At 45.9% G+C, this 25,880-nt stretch overlaps 1 protein-coding gene across 4 annotated transcripts in view; it reads right to left on the reverse strand.

Annotated features, from left to right (window-relative positions):
* Positions 1-25,880, reverse strand: part of Asap1 (ArfGAP with SH3 domain, ankyrin repeat and PH domain 1) — a 299,267-nt gene that overhangs the window by 264,034 nt on the left and 9,353 nt on the right. For all 4 annotated transcript variants that reach the window (XM_034516215.2, XM_034516213.2, XM_034516208.2 and 1 more), the window contains exon 2: positions 1,209-1,294. In XM_034516215.2, coding sequence (XP_034372106.1) covers positions 1,209-1,267 — 59 coding nt within the window. In that variant the 5' untranslated portion in view covers positions 1,268-1,294. The remainder of the gene's footprint in view (positions 1-1,208; positions 1,295-25,880) is intronic.

Here is a 25,880-nt window from a genome sequence, read left to right on the forward strand (position 1 = left end):
TGTGTATCTGCCGTAGCTACATACTTGATTTTCATAACTTTTCTAGCCTGTGCCAAAAAATCTGAAACATAAATGTTTATCCTGCCCCTTTCCTAGATAAGGGAGCAGAAGTAAGAGATAAGGCCAATGGCTCAGCTGAGATCATACAAACCTGAACCCGGGCCAGGAACCAGCCACTCCCTCCAGCACAAGCATGCACTCTTCACATAGCACGAACTTCCAGACGACATCAGCCACAGCAAACTGACCCATGCCAGTCAACCCTCACGATTTTACTAATTTCTTAGGGCTCTTCCCAAGCAGTCAGAATTATAATGGACCTGTCTCTCCTTATCTGCCCCAATTCGAGGACTCAATTCCCAGCTGCCAAATTGGGTAAACCTTTCACAATAGGATGACATGGATTATATGGGGTGGGGGAGGGGGGAAGACAGGGCCAGAGAAAATGACTTAAAATCCTCCGGCTGGGAGAGCTAATTGCCAATGCAGTCATTCCTACTCAGCAGGACAGATAGGTGGACAGGATGCAACTATCTCCAAAGTCAACTGACTGAAGCAACACACACAACATTCCTGACCACTTTTTGATACAATCCTCCACCTCACCCTGCCCCACCCCAGGCATTTCCTTAGGATTAAATTCAGCAGGTGATGAATCCGACAGGCAGGGCTGAGATGTGGCTCAGTTGGTTGAGTGCCTGCCTATCATGCACAGAGCCCTGGTGCCATCTCCAGCACTGCATCAACCAAGCATGGCAGTGACACCTGGAATCCCTGCACTTAAGAGGTGGAAATAAGAAGCATCAGAGAAGTTCAAGGTCATCCTCAGCTACATGTTACAGTCAAAACCAGCCTGGGGCTACAGGGATGCTGTCTCTACAAGCAAAGAGAGTGGAGACCGCTCGGTAGGTATGGGTGTTTGTCACTGGGTCTGAGAACCTAAGCTGGATTCCAAGAACCTACATAGTGGAAGGAGAAAACCAACCCCAAAACTTGTCCTCTGACTTCTACACGTATGCCATAAAGCATACATGCATAAACTAATAAATATAAAACAAAAAAAGGGGGGGGGAGAAAAATTCAAAGGTTTATCATGCCACAAATACCAAAAGAGTTGTGGGCATGGATGTTTGTACTGAGGCTGCTTCCAACCCACTCTGCAAAGCATCAACATGTTCCTCAGACAGGGTGGGCCAGGGACCACTCACCGATTCCATAGTGAATCTCTTGAGGAAAAACTGGAGAGCCGGGAGGCTGAAGATCTCATGTCTCAGCCGTCACATCCGAAAACGACCTGAACAGAGTGGGGAGAAAAGGAGACATGGTCAGCAAGGGGGTGAGGGGTGGGGGTGGGCAAGAAAACCTGTATCCAACCAACGAGGCCGAGTCCTCATTAAGAGAAGCTCTGGTTCCCTAGAGTGACCAGTCAGCATGAGAGGGGAGACAGCTAACACAAGTCACTCCCCACAGTGGGGCTGACACCTCCATCAGAGCAGCTCTGTGCAAGATTGCTCAGGAACTTTCTTGCCTTCTATTTCTGGCTCAGTCTTGGAGAGCAATTTACAAGTCATTAACTTCTCTAGGCCCAAGCTCCTTAAAAAACGAACTAACAGTGTGTGGCAGGTATGATGGATGGACAGACAGACAGACAGACAGATACATGTAGCTATGTGCCTCCTGGAAAGCAGAGGAACCTGTGTCAGAAAGAAGGCAGATGAGAATGAGCCTACACATTTCAGGACAGCCCTTCTGAACTCAGGAAAGGATTGGAATAAATGCATGCATACCAAAGCTTAATTAGTCACTGCCTGTGGCGAACACAGCAAGTCTAGAATGGAAGAGACATTGTGCAAGGAAGTAGCTTCAATATTTGTAAAATAGAAGGGAAAGAAAGATGGGGCTGTAAACTACCATGAGCTATGGGGCCTTCTTGGTGCTTCTCCAGGGTCACTAGCTCAGAATGGTACCACCATCCAAGGCCAGAAACTCTAGACCCAACTATTATCCTGCCTACTTAGCTGTTGCCCTATCTCCTCTGATGCCCTGGCCCAAGCCCCCAAGTACTGTCCCCTGGGCTACTGCAACTGATCTGACCTCAGTACTGAATCAGGTCTTCCACAATGAAACCACTTTCTCCTGTCCACTCATTTTGTACATAAAAAAACACAGGGGAAAAGAGGCATGGGATCCATGTGTCTCTCACCCAGCTTCAGTCAGCATCAAGTATTGCTGACATCATCAAACTTCCACAAACTGTTCAGTTTCCTAGTAGTCACAGATGGTGCTGGTCTTTTAAAAACCCATATACGAGTAAGACTTACACCTTGGTTTTAATGGGGGGGGGCGGTTAATTACATGTACATGAGTATGTCTGTATGACATATGCACAGGAATATATGTGCTTTCAAAGTCCAGTCCAAAAGAGGACAATGAATTCTTTGGAGCAGGCGTTAGAGGTGGTGAGCTAACCAGATGTGGACCCTGGGGAGTGAGCTTAGGTCCTCTACAGGAGCAGTGGGTGCTCTTAACTGCTGAGACATCTCTCTGGCCCCAAGATTCCATCTTCTAATCAAGTTGATGTGCAGGATAAAATTTTTAGAAATCTGATGGTGTCGTCTCCCACCTCTCCACCCCCAGCTAACCATCTTTCAGTGGTTTTTTGGTACTCTAGAACAAAAGCTATTTAAATGTGGGTAGTCTCTATGGGAGTAAGGAAAAAGCTAGCAACAGTAAGTTTCTGAATACCCAACTACCAAAGGTGAATTACAAATCAAGTGCACGATGAACCTGGTGTGCAATTGGCAGACCTCACCCTCGTCTCCGTGCATGACTTTTCTCCATCCTCAGCTCCGATCATACAGTGGGCACTTCGCACTGTGTAAGCCCTCACACTAATGACTAAAACACCTCCGCTCACACGAGCTCTTGTCCTCTATGAATGGCAGCACCCTTATAGAATTATAACGATTTAATTACAGAAAACAAGGACTTCTATTTTCCGACAGTTGACTCTCAGCAAGTAGGCATCAAATTAGCTTGTCTTTGGACTGTATGGCATCATAATGCTTGATTTTTAAAAACTAGTTGCTCAAGTTGCTGATTTCGGTTTCAGAGAACAGGTTGCATGAATTTTGACTTAGGATCAGGACAGAATGTCCAACAATTTTTTTTAAACGGCCAAAATATTCTATTTTGCACCATGTACCCACAAGAAGCACCATTTTTTAAGTTGATGATTATAAAACTGAATCAGGGATGAGTTCTGGAAAATACTAAAGATGTTCTTTGTCTTTCAGTCTCAAGTGTTCAGGCAAGACTTAATTCATGTAAAAAAAAATAAGCAAGTACATCCATTTCATTAGTCTGCATAACTGATTTCCTCTTTAATAAATAGTCATTTAAAAGTAAATGTACGTTTTTACCTGTATACATACTTTATAAACCTATAGAACAAAGGTTGTGTTAAAATTTCTCACATGAAAGAAAGTTGGGGGTGAACAAAGTTTAAAAATCCCTGCTCCATGAAAAGAAGAGAAATCGCTGAAACGGTATTTGCTAGCCTCTTTGGCCTCATCTTGCCACCAAGCCTGACAACGTAAATTCAAGGAGCCCACATGGGAAAAGAGAACCAGGCCTCCCAAGATGCCCTCTGACTTCTATATGCATGCAATGGCATGTTACATACACACATACACAAATGAATGAATAAATGTAAGAAATTCTTAAAAAAAAAAAAAAAACCTAACTAGACAGCATGAGAACATTGATGTATGAACACCAATGAGTTATGAATACAAGACACGGGAGGAAATGAAGCCTTGCACACAGACAGCACAGCCAGGATGACTGACACAGCGATTCTTGCAGTGTCTTGCACCTGCCTGGTGCCAACTTGACCCTCACAAAAGTCCTGCAAGCCAGATAATGAGTCATCTTTATGGAAGAGAAAACTCAAGACTTAGAAACAACAACAACAACAACAACAACAACAACAATAATAATAATAATAATGATGTGCTTGAGACAGTGCATAGGAGAACAAGATTCTGGATGCAGGCTGAATAGCTTGGACTGGGATGTAATTTAGTTGGTAGAGTGCTTGCCGAATATACACAAAACGCTGGGTTTGATCCTTGGCACCGCATAAATGAGGCATAGTTATGCACACTTTTAATCTTAGCACTCTGGAAATAAAGGCAGGAGGATCAGAGGTTCAAGGTCATCCTGGACTGCATAAGGAATTTGAAGCTAGCCTGAGATACCTGAGACTCTCCCAGAAATGACAATAAAATAAATACCTAAATAAACTGCAGCCGTACGTCCTCTGAATAGTCTTCCACAAGCTGCTACATGAGTCCCATAGCTCCTTGTCCACTCATCTGCCTCAGCCTTTGACAGGTTTCCAGAATCCCATGTTTATAGGTTTAGCCTCTCTGTCTCTTAGTTCCTTGTTTGTGAAACAAACATAATTCCAACCTAGCCGCATCAGTACACACTATGAATCTCCAGAGATGAGTGTGAAAGGGCCATGTGAGGTGTGACACTCTACTGCTTTGACTATGACCTCCTAAGATGAGGTCAGCATCCATATACAGGCCAAGATGGCTCCCACAGTGCTCTGACCATGTTATCCTTTGAGGCTGATTCGGTTTCAGAGATTATTTCTTTCCAGAGGGATCAAGCCACTCAGAACTCACTCCTAGTACTATAGGATAGTCAAAATCCAGGTTCCAGCTAGATCACAGGTTCCAGGGGAGAACCCAATATTATGGTTCTGCTACATGGACACAGTATTAAACTACCTCTGCCCAACTCGCCACGTTCTTAGCCTTCTGCCCATATACTAGTGCATCTCTCAAACCTCATCAGAGAGGCTTCCCTTTGTAGTATATACTGATTAAGAGAGACCCGCAACAGTCAACAAGCAGAGAATACAGGAGCAAGAGAGTGTGCTCAGTTCTACATGGGACATCTATACCACCGTCTCTACCTTAAGGATCAGGAACCATCAGAAGTAGCAGATGTCTGCAGTAAAACAGGCTTTTCTGGACACAAAAAAGGCAGCTGCACACATGAACTCACACTGGCTGTGACAGCATGACTAAGCATGAGCAAGACCAAGCCAGCCGAAAGCCCAGCATGGACAAAGGAGGGGCTCATGAAGTCCCACCCCTAGCTGAGGAGCTACTGGCAACTGATAGCTTATAGGGAGAAGGAAAGGATGTTTTCTTCAGGGATGTGGCTCCTGAAAGGCTACCCATGCTCCAGGAGATGGTCCTACAATAGCGCACATACAGGCAGCACACAGTGTGTGTGTGTGTGTGTGTGTGTGTGTGTCTCTGTCTGTCTGTCTGTCTGTCTGTCTGTCTGTCTGTGTCTGTGTCTGTGTGTTTGTGAGACTGAGTGAGCACATGAAGTTGGGAAGTAAAGGCACTTGGTGAATAGAAGATGAATTAGAGGGGAAAGAATTTGAGGTTTGAGCCAAACAAATGCATAAAATTTTCAAACAATAAAAATAAGATAGATACATGATAGATAGATATAGAGATAGACAGACAGACAGACAGATAGACAGATAGATACAGACATAAATACATAGATAGAAGATAGACAGATAGATAAGCAAGCAAACACTAGATGCTGTATAATGGTGACACTATCTTGCTAGATCCTGTATTCTTACAATATGACATAATTAGAAGAAGTGCAGCTGAGTTAGAAGCCACAGTGGGACCCTGATGAGCTATTTAACCCATATGCACTTGTGTTTTCCTACTCGGAATCACAATCAACAAGATGTAGTTAAATCACTGAAACTCTGCCTTCCTGGGAACTTCTCAGTGCTTAGAACTAGCACTGCTGGCCGTGCCTGAAATCAATGCCCTAACTGTGCTACGGCGAAGTTGTGTACTCAGAAGTAAATGCAGGTTTTCATGCAAGAGCCTGGAACTCACTCCAGACGGCCTTCTGAAGACTAGATAAGACATCTCAGATCTTGCTGCTGAGGGAAAGAGAACTGAGGCACTTAACCGATTTCCATCCATCCCTGGAGATGGTTCAGTGATGCAGGAAGCATCTAGTGAACACACATTGGGAGAAATCAAAGGTGTAAGCAGGGAAGCAATGGGTGTGTGTAAATAGGTGCTCAATAAAATGTGTGGAGTGAATGAAAAACATGTTCCTCTCAATAGCTGTCACCTTGCTGCCCTAGTGATAAAATGCTTAAAACAACGACCTGCTGAGGTAAAGTGGAATTCATCTGTATCAAGATAAGTAAGCAGGTTACTATGGGCACGGTTTTGAAGTTAGCGTGTTCACTATTGTATATGCTTTTCCACTGAAAGTTTGTTCTGCAACATACAGTCTGTCAGTCAAGACAGCCATCCCTGATGTCATTTTAGAGTTAGGGACATAAACCATATGGCACATAAACCTTTCTGTTGTGGTTGGAATGTGAAACATATCTCCCACCAACACACGCACACGCACACATGCTCACACGTTGAACATTTGAGCCCAGGTTATTGACAATGTTTGGGAAGGTGGTAGAAACTTCAGAAGATGGGACCTAATTGGAGACCGCTGGTTGCTTCAGGCATGGTTTTGAAGTTCACACCTAATTCCAGGATGCCCTTTGTCTTTCGTTTCTTGTATATCATGAGGTACAGAAACTTCTCTGCCACAATGCTCTGCCTGAGTACATAGGACCAAGCATGACGGACTGAGCTCTCTGAAACCATCAACCAAAATAAACTCTCCATCCAGAAGCTGTTTATACCAAAAAACTAACACCTTCTCTCCAGTGCCAATCCTCGAAGAGGAGCTGAGTTTTATTCCACAGGAGCCTCACAGACATTGGATTCACATCCTTTCAGAAAGGATGTTATGAATCTCTGGAGTCATCCGCAGCTGGCTACAGCTCAGACAATTGCTTCCTCTCGTAAAAATCATGTCAAACACTTTTCCCATTTACCAGTGTGATTTTTTTTTTCCTGTTCAGTGGGAGCTGTACTTAGACAAAACCAAGAGCCTAAAGAAAAATAAGCCAAACTTATTGCTATGCTATTATTTCTTCCCATCTCTTAGCAGCTCAACTTGTTTCTTCAGGGTGGAGCTCTAACCCTTCTAGGAAGCATCCCCAGAATCTTCTAGTGCAATAGTCTACTCATTCTGAAGTCTGGGATGTCAATAATAATGGAAACACCCTCCCCACAATGGGCAGGGTGATAGTCAATCTCATGTGTCAGCTTGACTTGGCTAAGAGCTGCCCAAGCAGCTGCAAAAACATTATATTTGGATGAATCTGCTGAGGGTGTTTCTGGGATGAATGGGCCCCATCCAGTCTGTCCAAAGGCCTGAATGAAGAAACAACCAGGGGTGAATTTGCTCTCCCCATGAGCTGAAATCCACGTTCTTCTGTCCTTGGACACTGATGTTCCTTGTTCTTGGTTGGGCCTTCTGATTCAGGTTAGGACTAATTTTTGGCCTCCTGGTCTTCAGGCTTCCAGACTCAAACGGAACCACATCAGTGGCTTTCTTGGCTCACCAGCTCTCAGATGGCAGATCCTGAGACTTCTCTGCCTCATTAAAAGATTGCACATCCTGCTTTAAGCAACACCTGCCTGCCCCTCTTCTTCTGCCCTCCTGTCTACCATCAAGAGACAAACTTAGAGGTAGCCAGGGAATAGCTCCAAAATACAGCCCTCAGACCAGGATGGACAGACAGGACACGAGGGAACAAACCCACAGCTCCCCCAACACAAAGAGGCCCCTAGGAGAATGAGGCACAGCAGGGCAAGATTCCATCGACTGGGGACCATATCACCTCTCTCTCTCTCTCTGCTTCATGCCTTCATCTCTCCACATTTACGGCCTCACATTTCCACGGCTTTTGGCTTCAGGCAGAGCCTGCCTAGAGATGGTAAGATGATAGTTACAGCACAGTGTTGCTAGGAAGGAAATGGTCATAAAGTGTGAGAATTGCCAGTGCAGGGCAGGTGTGTGGCTGAGGAGAGGGAGGCCCCCATCCTTCCCTAAGGGTGCTTCACTGAGGCTTAGGAATGACTGGATAAGGTCTGCTAAAGAAGAATGTGAATTTCATGTCTGATCCTTTATGGGGGTACTCGTCAAGGTTTGTTTGTTTAAATGGCTGAAGCTGTGAGCTGCAAGCAGTTCCCTTGCTTGATTGATAGCTGTCAGTCTTCCCTCATGCCTGGCTACAGTGTCGGCTACCTAGCTCGGAGCTGGATGACTGCCCCAAGCTGACCAAGAACAATGGCAGAATCAGAACCTCTGGTGCTAATGCTTCCCTAGTCCTGCAAGGCTGTGACTGACATTGATGCCACTCCTGAAGGCCTGTCAGGGGCAGTGGCAACTAAACTTCAGCCCCACTGTTTTCACAGGAACCACGAAAGCTGTCCAAACTAACACTCCCGTGATAGTTCCTGGAGTGTTCATCATGACAGCTGGGGTTGCTTTAAATGCCTTGTGAATGAATGGTCAGGGACATTGACATAGCGACTGATGCCCAGATAAGACCCAGAACCAGCCCCAAAGGCCCCTGAGACATTCTGGTGCAGTCCCAGGATATAACAACTGTCATGGTGACTCTTCCCTGGCTTTCTCTGGGAAACGTTGCCTATCACAGAACCACCTGAAATGACTCAGCTTTGTCATGACAGCTTCAAATGACTCTCCGTGGCTCCATCAGAGGCATCCAACGTCCTCACAACAATCTTCAGTCTGGTGGGGGAGGTGTCGCCAGCCAGGGCATCCAAGGTTCCTATTCAACCGTCTACAAAAGCAGCAGTGCTGACATCTGTCCAACAGAGTGTCCTTCTGTCCACCTCCCTGTGTTGTCCTCACTCGTGGTATTGCAGCCCAAAGTCTACTAAAGCCTCACTGAGGGGGTTCTCTTGTTCTCTTGGTCTTCATCTTTACCACACGAAAGCAAACTGATAACACGAATAACAGACAACTTCCAGGGCTGCCAGCCCCACGCATACCCAGTAGCAGCAGCTGAATAGTTCCAGAACGTGGAAGCAGGGCGTGTACAGGGACTGTAAAGAGCTGAGCCTGAAGAAGAGTTCCAGAGAGCCACCAAGAATTAGTGCTTCCATCTACCAAGGCGCTGTAACACGAGGAGCGGAGGTTCCAACACTCAGAGCTCGGAGCCCTAGCATGGCCTGAATGCCACCCAGCTACTGAACAGCACTGGAATATTGAACGCAGGGGATCCTGGCAAGCTAGGATGAGAGATGCCGACACCAAGGGAGCTTCTATCTAAACGAAGCAAAAGACCCACAGCCAAATAGGGGATAGGACAAATAACTGTCACTATGGTGACAGCCCAAACTAGGAATGACACCTGCAGCCAGGAGTCCTGACTTAGCAGCTTGTCATCAAGATCGGCAACATGGACGTATTTCATACGTCTGCTCATCCTGTTGGTGTCCAGTGACCCTTGCCCCAGTGACAATCAGAGAGGATGCTGCTTCCAAGGCCTGCAAGTCACCTTCCAAGAATGACACCTCAGTGTCCCAGCTCCCACTCAGTCCAAGGACAGGGAAAAAGGGGGAAGTGCTTACATGAGAGATTTTAGTTCCCCTGGAAGCCTTGTAGCTGAGTGCTCCCTAGCAGCTTTCGGGCCTAGGTGCCAGCTACTCTGTCACCTGCAATCATGGGTCCTCACCAAGCCCAGGGCAGTGAGAAGCACCCCTCTTGTTCCATCTTAAGGAGGCAACAACAACCCTCACAGTCTAAATAACCATTTTTTAAAATAACAAAGCTAGCATGTGCTGCGTGGCAAGTATGTGTACCACACACTCCAAAAATTAACTTTAGTTTCATAACAACCTGAGAGCAGGCGTCATCGTCGCTCCATCTCACCGGGAAGGAATGGGCTAAGACAGGGTGAGCATCTTGCTAGAGTTTTTATGAGTAACAAATGAAACCCTGTCCTGGTTAGCTGACAAACTGACACAGCCCAGTATCATCCAACAGGAGAGTCTCCATTGAGGAACTCTCCAGATCAGACTGGTTTGTAGGCATGTCTGTGAGGGATGATTGTGTTTGTTAACCGATGGAGTAGAGCCCCAGCCCACTGTGGGCAGAACCATTCCCTAGGCAGGTGATTCTAAACTAAATAAGGAATGTAGCTGAGTATAAGCCATCCTATGAGCAGGTTCCATGGTTCCTGTTGCCCTTCCTTAGCTATCGAGCGATTTGCTTAGTCAGAGATAATGCTGTGTGAAAGAACAAGCAAGCCTACCTGCCTTTAAGTTCCTGCCTCAACTTCTCTCAATGAAGATCTAAAACTGTAAGATGAAATAAGCCCTTTACTCCCCTAAGTTGATTTTGGTCAGACTGTTCTCATCACAGCAACAGAAATAAAACTAGAACACCTAAATATGTCTAAGTCCTTTCTTTCCTTTAAATCTCAATAACTCCTTTAAATCTTTCAGAGCAGGAGTGGCCTCAGAAGAGACAACTTCATTGCATGTGTCTCCCACTAAGAATGCTAGAAGTGAAAGGGGACTTTTAAGAAGCTAACCAGATCAGCCTCACACAAGCTCGTGCCTCGTCCTGACAGCAGCCACCACCCACCCAGCCACCCAGCTTGGCTGTATTCTTTGTAACTGCCCTTTTCCTCCATTTCTGATACCATATTTTCACAGGTTAGCACATCTGGAATAGAAAGCGCATTGCCGCCAATGCATTCTGACTTCTGCTTTCTCTGCCAGCACTGTTAGGACATCAATAATGCATCCTGTAATCAAAGGAATCCCAGAATCAAAAGAAATGAGGTATGTCTAAGCAGAACTCAATACCATCTACTTAAAGCCAAGCACAGACTTTATAGGACTGACACAGTGAAAAACAAGGAGGCAAACCCCTCCTTCAGCTCTTCCAAAGAGTCATGAAAAGCAACCTGGTCCCACATGAAGACTCACCCACACGCTCCCGCCTTCCCCCTCCCTGTCTAGCAACAGTTCATAAATCCTGGGTGTGACTTTCTTACATATGGGTAAGGCTAATGAGGAACGAATCTCAACCCCTCACCCTGCTTGTTCACACAGAACATGTCTAAAGAGTACCCATGGCACTGAAGAAACGTGGATAGACTAGGCATCCGACTATCTTCTGTTTTGCTAGATCCATTCATTCCTACACAAGGTGGCAGATGCTAACAAGATGCCATCCCAAGCTGGGCACTGTCTTCTGATGCAAGCTACACAGGTGAACCTATAGTTGTGCGTACCTACAAAAGGAGAAGTTACCAAAAAGCAGAAGAAGGATGCACATGGCTGGATGGAATAACCCCACAGAGCTGAAGGAGAGTAGCATCAGGTTTTGAGGTGGAACAGGAGGCTATCAGACATACAGAAAGGAAGAGATTCTAAGTGGACCCATGTTAAGTACAAGGCCACAGCCTAAAGAAACTGCTCTTTGTGGGAATGTGTGTTGTTCTACCTAGCACAGTGTTGCTTCATCCAGAAGTAGATGGCACTAAAGGCTTGTCAAGTCTGCTGCCATCTAAAGCTGTGACCATAGGCAAATGTGAGGGTCTGCAATTAGGAAGTTCTCAACCTGCAAGTGAAAGCATAGAAGGAAGAGGGTTTGGAATCTGGGGACTGATGTACCAGAGTATCTGCCTCTACCCTTACCAGCCTCAAGTAAGCATCTCACTTTTCTGAACCGGGCAGTCTAATGTTTAAAGCTCGAACAGTAAGAGGAGCCTCAAGCTAGGCATAGGACCTCGGCACCCAGCCCTTGGGAAGGAGGATCAAAAGTTGAATATCATAGTCCTTGGCTCTGTAGCCAGTTTGAAGCCAGACTGAATACAAAAATCCTTGTTTCAACATTACATAAACAAACGGGTAAATTTACAAAAAGTACCTTCAAGGGCCTGTTGTGAATTAGACCTTCTGGAAAAACATGGGTAACTGATGTTTCTCTTGACATTTTTTGCCCTTCTAGTCTCAAAATGGTACAAACTTGGTCTTCCAGGGATAAGCCAAGATAGGGGATCTATTTCGCATGCTGTTTTAAAGTTTCATGATAGCACATCAGAATGTTCTAGTGCTGCAGCTAGGACGACTGTCCCTTTCCTATAGCTCTAAGAATGGCTGCTGCACAGCAGGTGGTCAGTAGCACCTATTGTTGCCAGAGTACATTCCCTGAATCAATTAAAAAGGGGGTCGGCAGAGACACTTCTGCTTGAACTGTCAAAATGGGAAGGCGGGATGCCTTTTATATTGCAGGCAATACTACCACTACTACCACTACTACTACTAATAAATTATTAATTATTTATTAATAGGTACATATAGACATATATACGATTACATATATGCATATGTATATACACATATATGCATACACATGTATGCATATGCATATATATACATATAGACATATATACAAATACATATATGCATACGTATATACACATATATGCACATGCATATATATACATATATACACATACACACACACAGACACACACATACACACACACACATATATATATATGATCTCACACATGCAAGTAGCCTTGCATGCTACTTCCTCCAGCTGGACAAGGAAGCCCGGTGACAAATTATTTTCCTGCCATACTTAGGAAGGCTATGTGACCTAGGAACACCAGGGCCAGGCAGTTCAACCTTTAAACATCTCTCTGAAAATCTGCCTCTGTTTCTTAGAAATGCTGCTGCCTGCCAACATAAAAGGATTTCTCAGTTTCAAAACTGCATTATCTTAAGAGTCTATATTCTTTGCTTTTAATGACGATTAAACAGTTTCCACTGTGACAGCTGTTTGTCTCCAAGTGTGAAGGGTGTCAGCACAGTGAAAGGATACTGAGCTGGGTGTGCTGACTCACTGTAGTTTCAGGACTATTCCCCGAGCCATTTGAGGTCATCTCCACAGGAGGACAAACTGTGGACATCAGGGTGCCACCTGAAATCGAAGGCTGTTGGAAAAACTCTCTGTCAAGCAAGACAGAATTATGGGGAAAGCCATCTGTCACTCTTCCCCACCTTTCTCTCCAGAGTAGCCTTCAGGGAACAAGATGACCGTCACCCAGGACTGTGCCTGGCCCAGTGCATGTTCGGTGAATTGATGAATTAATAAACCAAACAAATATCTCATGCCAAGACTTTCCCAGAGGAGTACAATTCCTAGTTGCCAAAGGATTAGCAACACATTATCAGGACACTGGTTCCTATAAGTCTCTTGTTTGGCTGTTATATGTGGTATGAGGTGTCCTGACAGGCCTCATCTTCTAGAACATGCTGCAAACCAAAGTTCTCTCAGACATTAATCTAGTCTCCTCACTTTCCCCCAAGATTTTATCCCCAAATGACAAAGAATTAAAAGCAGTTAATCAAGACAGATGTATTTCATCCCCCAAGGGGCAGCAGATATAGCTACTAGCCAAGAAAGGACTACTAGCTCCTTGGGACTTCAGGTACCAGTGGGGAAGCAAGGGTCATATCATCTCGATCTCACAAACAGTATGAAGGTTCCTGAGAAGAGAAAGGGCAGCATAGATATCCTATTCGAGCATCTCGACAGCCTGACCTGATGGGTACTCTGCTTCCTCAAAATCTTGAATGACTAGGACTGAGATGAGTCACTACATGGCAAAAATGGGAGAAGCTGGGCTGGAAATGTATCTAGGTTAGTAAAGAACTTAGCCGCACATGCATGAAGTTCTGGGTGTGGTGTCACATGTCTGAAATCCGAGCACTTCAGAGAAAGAGAGGTAAAAGGACCAGGAGTTTACAAACATGCTGGGCTAAAAAGCAAGCCTGAAGTTGGCCTGGACTGCATGAAACCCTCTCTGAAAGAAGAGTGGAGAGAGAGGGACCCCATGCCAAAACTAAAGGCCACCACTCCCACGACAGGCATGTACAGATGCATGTGCACCACGACATGAAGTGCAAAGGAAGGCACACAACTGTGGCAGGGCCTTTCCCCATGGCCAGCTGCAGAAAAGCAGCTGGGCACTTTCCAGATTCCCTCAGGGGCCCCGACTGAGGACTTCATGTGCCAGACCAGGACATTCCAGCGTCAGCCTGCTTCCTCTGCAGAGTTTTCCTGGCTCGTTCTGGCAGGAGATGCAGGCTGGAAGAACTGCCCTTCCTCACACCACCCACCTCCATGCTGGGACTGATGTGGAAAGCGGTAGCCTGGAAAGGAGCAAGCCTGGAAGTCCAGCTTTGCAGAGGGCACACCTAGACATCTCGGGAGAGAGTATGGACAAGCATGGCCTTACAGACTGACAACTGACCCTTAGGGAGTAGGAGAGAGTGGAACTTCAAGCATGGCTCTAGCATTCCAGCACTCATGGGATATGGTCTGGGAAAATCACTGCCCTGTCCCTCCCCCTCTCAGCTGGGGGATACAGGGAAGGGGTTTTCTGGGAAGCTTGCTTCAAGTGGGTTAAGGGCCTGCTGGTGATATCCAAATACAACACAATAGTTCCAAGGAGAAAAGGCTTCTCATCAGGCAGATCTACTAAAAGCTGGCATCTGACTGTACATCCAGTCTGGAACTTTCTCTGCAGCCCAGCAGCACTGAGTTATCTACTCTATGTCTGCCCAGATAGCGCTTGGTTTAGGCTTAGGGAGGGAACAAAAACTTACCCAAAAGAAAGGATGGGAGAGGAGGGAGGAGAGAGGATGAGAAAGAGAATCCTCTCTCGGTAGTATTTGTTGTAGAAAGGATGATCTCTGGTGGTAATGATAAATGGGACATTATCCCACAGGACTGTAGCCAATCTCACAAGCAACTTCAGCAAGAGGCCAACACTCAGTGAACACCCATTATTAGCCAACCTCAGAATGTACAGAGGGGCTCCCTGCTATCTGGTTACAAATGGTCATAGTCAACAAGGAGTCCCACTAGGAGATGGGGGTGGGGCGGGCTGAAGACCATCTTCCAAGCTCAGCCAAGTCTCAGCTCTGCCCAGGGCCTCTCCATGAAGCCTACACCTTTTGTGAGACTCTGCCAGCCATTCACTCTCTGATCCTCAAAACCACATATCCACAGAAACCCCTGGGCTGCTGTTCTGGAGGTTACACTATCTCATACCTGGCCATACCTTCCTAAAGCTCCTTGAGATGGCCAGCAAACACAGGAGAGGCAGCTCAAAGGCATGAGTCATTATGGACCTGCAAGTAAAACCACCATGACACATCACTTCGCATCCATTAGTTCGGCCACAGACAAGAAAACGGGCCAACATCAAGTCTTGGCAAAGGTCTGCTGGCTGGTGGGAATGAAAAAAAAAATCACTCAGCCACTTTGCAAAGGTCTGACAGCTCCTCAAAAAAGTTAAAAATAGTTACCTGATGACTGAGTGATTCCACCCTAGACAATATGCCCCAAGGAATTGAAAACATGGACTCAAATAAACACTTGTAAATGAATGTTCATAGCAGCGCTTGCCATGACAGCCAAGAAGTAGCAACAGCTTAGATGTCCATCAGCTGGTAAATGAATAAACATTGCAACCTACCCACACAATGGAATTACTGAACTCTAAAAAGGAATGAAGGGACGTGATGGTTCAAGGCAGCCAAGGTTACCTAGCAGGAACGTGTCTCAAAGAAACAAAACCAAAACAAACAAACAGCCAGACAAAAGGAGTCCTGGCACTATACCATACCATGGGTAGATCTCTACAACGTTCCTTCTAAAACATGCTGAATGAAAAAGCCAGACATGAAACCTTACATGGACAATTCCATCCAGCATCCAGCAGAGGTGCATACATAGAGAAGAAATGACTGGTCATTGCCTGGGGCTGAGAGTGGGAGGGGCAACCATGAGCATTGTAGCTTCCTTTGTGGGTGATGAAGACAACTTGGAACTACATAGAAATGATAGTCACACATTATGAATGAACTCAGTGTCACCGAACTGAATGCCTTGGAAGGATTTATGGTTAGTTTCATGTAAATTTTACATCCATTGTGTTGTTGTTGTTGTGCGTGTATGTGTGCGACCCACCCCTTTATGAAATTATCATAAGTCAAGGGAGCTGTGGGTCCCCTACTGTAATAAAACATTATATTGCCTAACCTATGGACTTACAGCAATCCAATCCAGTTCCCTCCTGTCTCCTTTAAGCCAGTCATATTCCTTGCAACCAGAAACTTGGAATAGACAGTACTCTTGATGGCTTCCCTGCTGTGTGACCTCAGAGAAATATCTCACTTCTCTGACTCTTTGCTTCTTCATCACTCAGTAAACAGGGCTGATAATACCAGTGTCATTAGGTTAGGTTCAGACTTCTTATGATGGCTCCCATGGGATTGTTAGGTGGAGCCCCAAGGGTGACTTCACTCATCCCTTGTCACAGAAATTATGACTCTTTCTCTCTCAGTGGCAGTATGATCCACCTGGTAAAACTGGGTTGGACTCAAATCAGGACTCACAGCAGCTGTGTCACCAGCTTGCTGAAACCCAAACTTGGGCTCTGTCACTCAACTGTGACCTTGGGAAAATTGCTGCTCTGAGATTCGGTTCACTCACCTGTGACACAGGAATAATTATGAGGATGGAACATATCAGTATCTGGAACATGTAAGCTGCTATTGTCATTGTCAAAGAACAGACCCTCGTCACTTGCATAGCAGAGTTCAGTTTTCTATGTCCATGGCCTCCCTCCTTCCTCCCCCACAGTAACTGCTTACAGAGTATCCTTATTACTGAGTAGCATCACAATGAGTTGGACCAGGTAGGACTTTAGCCTCCTCTGGACCAGGAGTTGAACATCTATGGTCACAAGCATCAATTCCAAAGAGCTCTGTTTCTCCACACCTCACACTACAGCCAACTCTCACCAAGTTGTCTGGGCACACCACCAGACTACATTTCCCAGACTCCTTTGAAACTGAGGGTGATTATGTGTCTGAGTTCTAGCCAGGGAGGGTGGAAATGGGGTAAGTCATTAACAGGCTTTTAAGAAATGGATGTGTCTTCTCCGCTTTCTCCTCAGCCAAGGAATCCACAGTGTGAGAAGCTGGAGGACCACAAAAGCAGAAGAGGCCTATGTTTGAGTATGACTACTAAAGGGATCAAAAATATCCATCTTGAAGAAGAAAAACCACACAAAAAAAAAAAAAAAAAAAAAAAAAAAAAAAAAAAAAAAAAAAAAAAAAAAAACCACTGTAGGGACTGTTGGTTGTTGCAGATACTGGTGCTTTATTACCATAACACCATGCTAGTCAATTGAACTGAATTATGCAAGGTTTCATGACTATCCCCCCACCCCCACCCCACAAATACTATATCTGGATGCCTACATATATCAGAACCTGTAGATGCAAATACAACTCTAGTAGGCTCTGTCCTAACAAGGTGCAGGGTACTAAGGGAGACAGAAGCATCATAGATAACAAAAACAGTCATGATGGTGTGTCAGGCTTTTGAAGAAAAGCTTAGCCAAGGAAGATACACGGTGGGAGCAGACAGGATGAGGTCCACTCTACAGGAATCAGGCTGGTCTGGAAAAGCTCCCATAAGGTGGGTATCCCAGCTCAGGACAAGGGATATCCTTCCATGCATCCCAAGTAGGCATTCAGAGTGGGAGGATCAATCTGAGACCAGAGATAGAGGCCCAGTGGGGAAGAAAATGAAGGGATGGTACACCAGCTGCAGGGTGGAGAAAGGAAAAGGCAAAGCAGGAGAGAAGGACAATGACTTTCAGGAAGAAGGGGGGGCATAGTCATCAATAGGCACCTGTATCAGTTTGGGGACACGTGACTGTGCCATAGAGAAAGCTGAATGGCTTGACCAGAACATTCCAAGGAAGGCCTGACTGAGGATTCCATTTGTCAGCTTTTCCAGGCTGTTGCTCTCTGGCCTGTGTGATTCCCACCGGGTGTTTTCCTGGCCCCTCCCTGATCTGGGTTTCTCTGCTGCTCCTCCCTGACTCACTCCATGGTCCTTCGAAGCACTTAGAACTCCTTAGTCATTCCCTCTAAAGCCTCTGCCTTCCTCATTCTCTATGTCTTCAAAGCTCTCTTCTATGAGTCAGCTTCTTAGGGAGGACCTACCTACTCTACTCTGAAGAGGCCATGATAACTGGCTGTCATGATGTCAAGTCACACAAAGGTGCATAGAGTCGGGGACAGAATGAGAGAGCTGGAGGCATGTGTCCTGGATTTGAATAAAAGCCATTACCTTAGACTCGGGGACTTTGAATATTTAATAGTAAGGTTCAAGCCTAGTTTCTGCAGAATGGCTTCTTTCTACTTGTCTTAATAAGATGATAATGATGGTGGTGGTGGTGGTGGTGGTGATGGTGGTGATGGTGGTGGTGAATGGAGCCTCACATTCCTGCTCTAAGAACATGAACCAGTCAGTTTACCTGAACAGCAAATTAGAAGACTGTATTAGGCATAAAAATGTACCTTCTCTTTGACCCATGAACTCCACCTCCAAGAACTCATCAGAAGGAAGCATTTGGACAAATACACAAGTGAAAGAAGTAAATAACCTGTATGTCCACCATAAAGAGTATCTGACTATGACAACCCCTTGCCTGTAATCTCAGCACTGGGGAAGAGTTGAGAGACCATCCTGTGACACAGAAGACCCTGTGTCAAACAATAAATAAGAGTAATAGTAAGTATGACCTGAGGTACAAGTGAAGAGTTATATACTGTCTCCTATCACTATGGTAACACATCCTGTAATCTATACAGCTAACCCAACTAAGCAATGTCTACAGGCCCCATCTGGATCTCCAGCTCGGGAAACCTAATGTCTCCTTTTGCAGCCTGCCAGTCAAGTGTCCCCTCTGTCAGCCACAAACATGCCTCTCTCAGCCACACCAACAAGTCCTGGAGAGCACTCCACTCTGTAAGAGCCCTTCAACATGCCTGACTCAGACTACACACGTCTCTGTATTTGTTCTTCCTTTCTAAGGGCCCAGGGCCCACCTTGGATTTAGAGGATTTTAACAATTTAATCTTCCCAGCGACTTGCTGGGATCGGCGCTGGCACTAGCCGGGAGCAATGCCATGTCTTGGTCAGCAGGTGATGAAAGGGACCAGGTGGAGTCACTCAATCACTTCCTAAGGACCTAGCAGGTGGTGGGCACTGAAATAGCACCGCATTTAGGAGTGGATCAAAGAGTGTCAGCCTCATAGAGACCACAGCCCAGCAGGGGGGAGAGACATTGACCGTCGACATAGCAGATGTTTTGATAAGGTCCAAATTCTATCTCAGGGATCAGCAAATGGCAGCCTAATCAGCCACATAATAAACAGTAAGAAAGCTGTCACCAATGCCGGGCACTAAGCCGGGCACGAGGATATGTAAGACAAGGGACCATTGGACACGGCAGAACAGCAGAGAGGCAGGGAAAGGGACACTTCAGCTGGCCAGGTACATCTTTGCTATTCTGCCTAAGGGCCATTTTAAGTCATCCAGACCACAGAAGCCCTTCTCTTCTCCCTTGTACCAATATGAGCCATCCAGGCCTTCTAGAAGTTTCTTGTGGGTACCCAAACTCTTTCTTGAGTTTAGGCCAGATGCACAATCGTCATGATCATTTTCAGCATCACCACTGCCATGGCTGTCCTCATCACCACCATCATTACCATCACTGTCATCCATGCTTGTTATTATCATTGTTACAGTTGTCCTTGGCACCCGCATCAGCAGCACCATTACCACCAGGATGGTTGTTATCATCACCATCACCAGGACCACCACCACCACCATCACCACCACCACCACCACCATCATCACCACCACCATCACCTCCACCATCATCAACACCACCATCAGCACTACCACCTACTACCATTACCACCACTATCACCACCATTAACACCACCACCACCACCATTAACAACAACACTATTAACACCACCACCATCAACAACACTATTAACACCACCACCATCAACACCACTACAACTACCATCACCACTACCATCACCACCACCATCACCACCAACACCACTACCACCATCACCACCCCATCACCACCACCACTACCATCAACACCACCATCAACACCACCATCAACACCACCATCACCACCACTACCACCATCAACACCACCATCACCACCACTACCACCATCAACACCACCATCACCACCACTACCATCATCAACACCACCATCAGCACTACCACCTACCACCATTACCACCACTATCACCACCATTAACACCACCACCACCATCAACAACACTATTAACACCACCACCATCAACACCACTACCACCACCATCAACACCACTACCATCACCACTACCATCACCATCATCAAATCATCATCACTATCATAACTATCATCACCATTATTAGTTTGCTAGGTATGCCATAAATCACCAAAAACTGGGTGTTTTTAAATAACAGAAATATATTCCTTCACAATTCTAGCATTCCCAAATCAAGATGAGCATGGCCATCCATGATCTCTTTGATGCCCTTAGGAGTGAATCTTCCCTTGTCTTTTCCTAGTCTGAAACACCTGTCAGCAGTCCTAGCAGAAAGATGCATCCCTCCAGCTGCTGATGTCTGAGGATCCCTTTTCCTCATTGTCTTCTTCCAACTCTTTCTTTCTCTCTCCTCTTCCCAGTTATACCATCCTATTAAATGCAATGTCTTAGGTAGGGTTTCCATTGCTGTGATAAAACAACATGACCAAACGCAACTTGAAGGGGAAAGGGTTTATTTCTCATCCTATACTTCCAGGTAGCAGTCCATCACTGAAGGAAGTTGGGGCAAGGATCCTAGAGGCAGGAAATGAAGCAGAAGCAGAAGCTATGGATGAATGGGGCTGACTAGTTTGCTTCTCTTGGCGTGCTCAGTTTGTGTTGGTATACACCCAGGACCATATGCCCAGCGACAGTAACACCTACAATGGGCTGGGCCCTCCCACATCAATACTAATTAAGAATATGCCCTGTAGGTTGATCTTACTGAGGCATTTTCTTAATCCTGGGTTCCCTCCTCTCTGATGACTCCTGATGTGTGTGTGTGTGTGTGTGTGTGTGTGTGAGAGAGAGAGAGAGAGAGAGAGAGAGAGAGAGAGAGAGAGAGAGAGAGATTGGAGAGAGGGAGGGGGAATGAGAAGGGGTAGGGAAGGGGTAAAAAAGAAGCCAGCAGACTATATGAATTAATTTTAACTTGAGTTCCATTGAAGAATTTATTTCTCAATAATTTACAATCTGAGATTCTAGGAATTAGGACTTTAAAAACACATTTTTGGAAGGGTATGACTCAACCCACAAAAATCACCCCGACTCTCATGAAGACAGCTACCATTTCTCCTTCCCTATTCCCCAGGTACCAGGCCTGTGCTCTCCACATACTGCTTCAGAGACTTCTGGCCACAGACCAGAGAGCAGAAGCCTGCTTTTCTCCATTTGAAAGAAAATAAACATGAAGCTTTGAGAGGCCTCAAAGTTTTTTCAGGTCATCAAATAGCCAATAAATCTTCAGGCTGGGACTCACGTGGGCCCAGCTATCCACCACTCAAGAAGCTGTGCTTCTGCTGCTCACTCTGCCAACATGGCTGCCATCTGCAAATGCTCCACACGGTTCCTCTCCTCACACTGGAGGTTTAAAATATCCTCCCTGAACTCAACTTACCCCAACCAACTCGAAACTCGCTCCAAGAAGAGAACATCCCACACATTCATGTGTTGTCCATTAAGATGCTTTCGGAAGAAAAGAATTTTTGAAAAGCAACACCTGTCTTTTTCACTGCCTAATCCATACACCTCCGTTGATACAAATATCTGTTTTTACTGCCCCCTGTGACAGCTGCCTCTGGGACTCACCCACCTTCAGCATAATACACTAGGGCCCAGGACCCAGGCAACCTATCAAGAGGCAGCACATGATTGCCCAGTTACCAGGTGGCCATGGGAAGAGCACGGGGCACAGGTTTGCCTTCTGTTTCTACATGAGCATCCTTGACTACCAGGGTTCAAGAGCTAGTCCTCAGCAACAACTCAAAAGTTTGTCGACTTTAGCAAAACACGGGTTGCCAAACTCTAAGCCAAAGAGGCACAGAGGACAAAGTCACCAAAGACAGACTAACCATCTGATTTGCTACACTTTGCTGAGTGCATGTTAAAGCCCCTGGGTCTAATGGCGCAGAGATTTGGCTGCTTCCTCTTTACCTGACTTTTCCCTCCCTACGTGTGGGATGGAGGCCAATGCTCATTTGGCCCCATGTGAAGCTTGAACCTCCACTAGCAGTCAGTGGTTTAGATGAAGAGGTGAACACTGAGTTAGGAAGTGGCTAGACAATTTGGGGGTACCACATCATAGCCTGGAGCAGAAAACATAAGGCAGATAGAGTGGCTGGGTTGGGGGTGCTGAAGTCCCCTTATCATAGTGAATGGATGTGGAGAAGAACAGCAGAGAAATGCAATGTGTGGAGGATGCTGCGAGTTGACTTTCTTCTCAACCTAGGAAGCCAGAAAAACCAGGCAAACCATGTCACAGCTCCACTTTCTGTGTCCCCTCAGAGCTGCCTGTATTGGTAGAGAAGAGAAGAGAAGAGAAGAGAAGAGAAGAGAAGAGAAGAGAAGAGAAGAGAAGAGAAGAGAAGAGAAGAGAGAAGAGAGAAGAGAGAAGAGAGAAGAGAGAAGAGAGAAGAGAGAAGAGAGAAGAGAGAAGAGAGAAGAGAGAAGAGAGAAGAGAGAAGAGAGAAGAGAGAAGAAAGAGAAAAAGAAGACACAGAAACAGCATTCCTGGGAATGTAGATACTGGTGGGACCAGGAAGCCAAGGAAGTTACGGTTTTAAGAGACACAGGCATGATGCTGTCTCACCAACTTAGCTTAAAGGCTCATTATGGCTCCCCTCCTCTACTCACACCCCTAGCCAATCAGTCTCCATGACAACCATCCTTGTTACACATGTCCATCTACCTTCCCCCACTCTGTCCCTACCTACACCTTCCAGGGCACACATCCAGCATAAAAGAGACCCTTGTCCTGGAACCGCAGCACCTATGAAAGAAACTGGGCATGGTCCTATGCAGACACACTATAATCTCAGCACTCATCGGGACAGGCAGGAGTATCAGTGGGGCTTTCTGGCTGCTAGCCTAGCTGGGAAAAAAAAAGCAAGTTCCTGGTTCAGTGAGAGGCCCTGCCTCAAAAGAATACAAAATAAATGAAAAAGATACCTGAAGTTCTGTGCAGAAGCATAGAAGCATGTGCAACCATATACTCATATGTGCATATACCACATACATCATCTCTCTCTCTCTCTCTCTCTCTCTCTCTCTCTCTCTCTCTCTCGACCTAACCCTAACCCTTCCAGAAGTTAGAGAGAGAGAGAGAGAGAGAGAGAGAGAGAGAGAGAGAGAGAGAGAGAGAATATAAAACATAATACCTAGCAAGTCTTCCTTTGACCTTCCCTGCAAGGCATAGTCTGGCACCTTTTTATAAGCCCACCATGGTACTGTATGTGCCTGCATGACCACACAAAGCACACTGGATTACTCTTTGTGCATGCACATCTCCATTTACATGGAAGGTCTCAGATGGGCAAAGAGATGGTGCATGTGTATAACCCAACAGCTGCATGCAGTAGGCACTTAATAGAGAGAGACGGGGGAGACAGAGAGGTACTGTTAGCTGTTAAGGCATTCAGGAAGATAACTGCAGCTGGAAGGGTCAGAGATGGCCTCACAGAGAAAGTGCATGTGAGCCATCCTTAAAGAGGCAGCAGCATTTGGGGAAGCCAAAAGGAGAAAAAGGAAAACTCAAGTGGAAAGAGCAAGACAGTGAAGACACAGACGTACACAGCGCAGGGGAGACCTTGTTGGGCGGCACTAACAAGTGTGTGTTAAGAGAAGGAGGAGACCAAATGTCATGTGAGATGGCTCACATCCCATCAAGTTATTAGTTAAGTTCAGGCTTTTCTGTGTGTTTGTTTTGAGACAGCATCTCACTATATGCCCCTGGCTGGTTCCATATCACAGAACTCCCATCTCCCTCTGCTTTTCAGATGCAGGGAATAAAGGTATGCATCAGCATACCTAGTTGGTTAAGGAAAAAAGAATGGGGGGAGGGGCATGGCTGTTGAAGCAGATTATTACATAATAAATAAAATATTCGGTGTCTCGTTCCTTCCATCCTTCTGCTTTGACATCTTCAATATGTTCTCCTTAAGCTGGGTACCAATCTCATTGCCCCAATGGTTGCATGTTCGTGGTAACATGAAATGTGTTGGCTTGTTTTGAGACTAGCTTTAAGATCGCTGTGTAGACAAGGATGGCCTTGCACTCCTGATCCTCCAGCCTCCATCACCCAGGGCTGAGATTGCAAGCATGTTCTTCTACACCTGGCTGGAGAATGACCACTGGGTTTCATGCATGCTAAGCAGTGTTCTACCAACCTAGGTATCCCCAGCCCTAAATGTTCTAAGTATGGGACAAGATCTTTCCCCAGTCCCACATCTAATGCATTGGCCAGAATCATGTCATGAGCCCAGGCCTAAACCAATCACTGCCAAGGGGACAAGACCCCTGAATTTCCCAATGAATGACCCAAGACTTTCCTCCAGGATAGTTCTGGAATACAGACTTTTGGTGATCAGTGCCTTGTCAACAAAAAAAGAGGGGAAAATGATATTTGGCATGCACCAGTGTCTGTTATACATTCCTACCCACTCACCTACAAGACATCTCCATCCTTACAGCATGTCTTAAGAATTCTGGAATAGTTAATACTGACTGTCAGCTCAACAAGATCTATAATTCTTCTGAGCATGGCATTGGGGGAGTTTTTATTTTAAGTTAATTCAGGCTAGAAAACACACTAAATTTGGACGGTACCATTGGCTACAGTTCAGACTAAATAAAAAGGAGACAGCAAACTGAACACCGGCATCCATCTCTCTGGTTTGTGACTGTGGATGTGACGAGACCAGCAACTCAAGGCTCCTGCAGCGGTGCTTCCTTGCTCTGGTGGACTGTCTCCTCAAAGTGTAGCCAAAATAAATCCCTCCCCTCTTAAATTACTTGGTACGGCAACAAGAAAAATTAATTAATGCAAGTTCCCTCACTACCACAGAATGCTTGACTCTGGAGCGTTGTGAAACAAAGAGAGGTCTATGAAGCTCTTCCATTTTGAGAAGTTCGAAAACATGACACTTGTATCAGCACATTTCTGGTGAGGGTGTCGTGGCGGGTGGTACACGCTGACTGGCAGTGTGTGTGAGCAGCATGTGTCAGAGCAAGCACTCTGATATCTGAGCTAGGAGGCAGAGAGAATTGGGTGGAACCAGGCTGGCTCCCTTTGTAACAACCCTCTTGAGGCACAGAAGAAGCACCTTTCCAGGGTAACCCCTGATCCTACCCCCTTTACCTTTCTCTACCTTCCCCATTGCCCCTGTGACCTCCCACTCCTAAAAGTTCCTACATCTCTCACAAACACACCAAGACAACCAAACCTCTGATGCACAACAATTAAGGCTCATCCAAGCCACAGAGCATATTGCAGCCTGCAGAGAGCCAACACCTCCACCCCTCTGCCTGTCTATTTTAGGCCTGAGGAAGTAACTGTCCTGTGAGAGGAAGCTTGCTAAAGCCTATTACAGGAAGGTCTATAAAGATGCTGCTGTTTGACTTTCCACATGAAGGGTTCCGTGATAGTGAGGGGACAGGAAACAGTGGGGACAACTGAATTCCAGAGGCAGCCATGAATGCAGTGTTGTTTCAGCTAAGAGCTTTACCTTTTTCCTTGAGCAAATAATACAACACTTAGACCTTTCCCAAAATAACCAGTGCACGCCTACCACAAGGATTTGGTCCACCTTTCCTCAGGCTGGACTCCTCTTCCTCAGTGGCCACTTACGGAAATCTTCCCCTGAGCTCAGA

Source organism: Arvicanthis niloticus, chromosome 13 (genome assembly GCF_011762505.2).
Source record: "Arvicanthis niloticus isolate mArvNil1 chromosome 13, mArvNil1.pat.X, whole genome shotgun sequence".
Lineage (NCBI taxonomy): Eukaryota > Metazoa > Chordata > Mammalia > Rodentia > Muridae > Arvicanthis > Arvicanthis niloticus.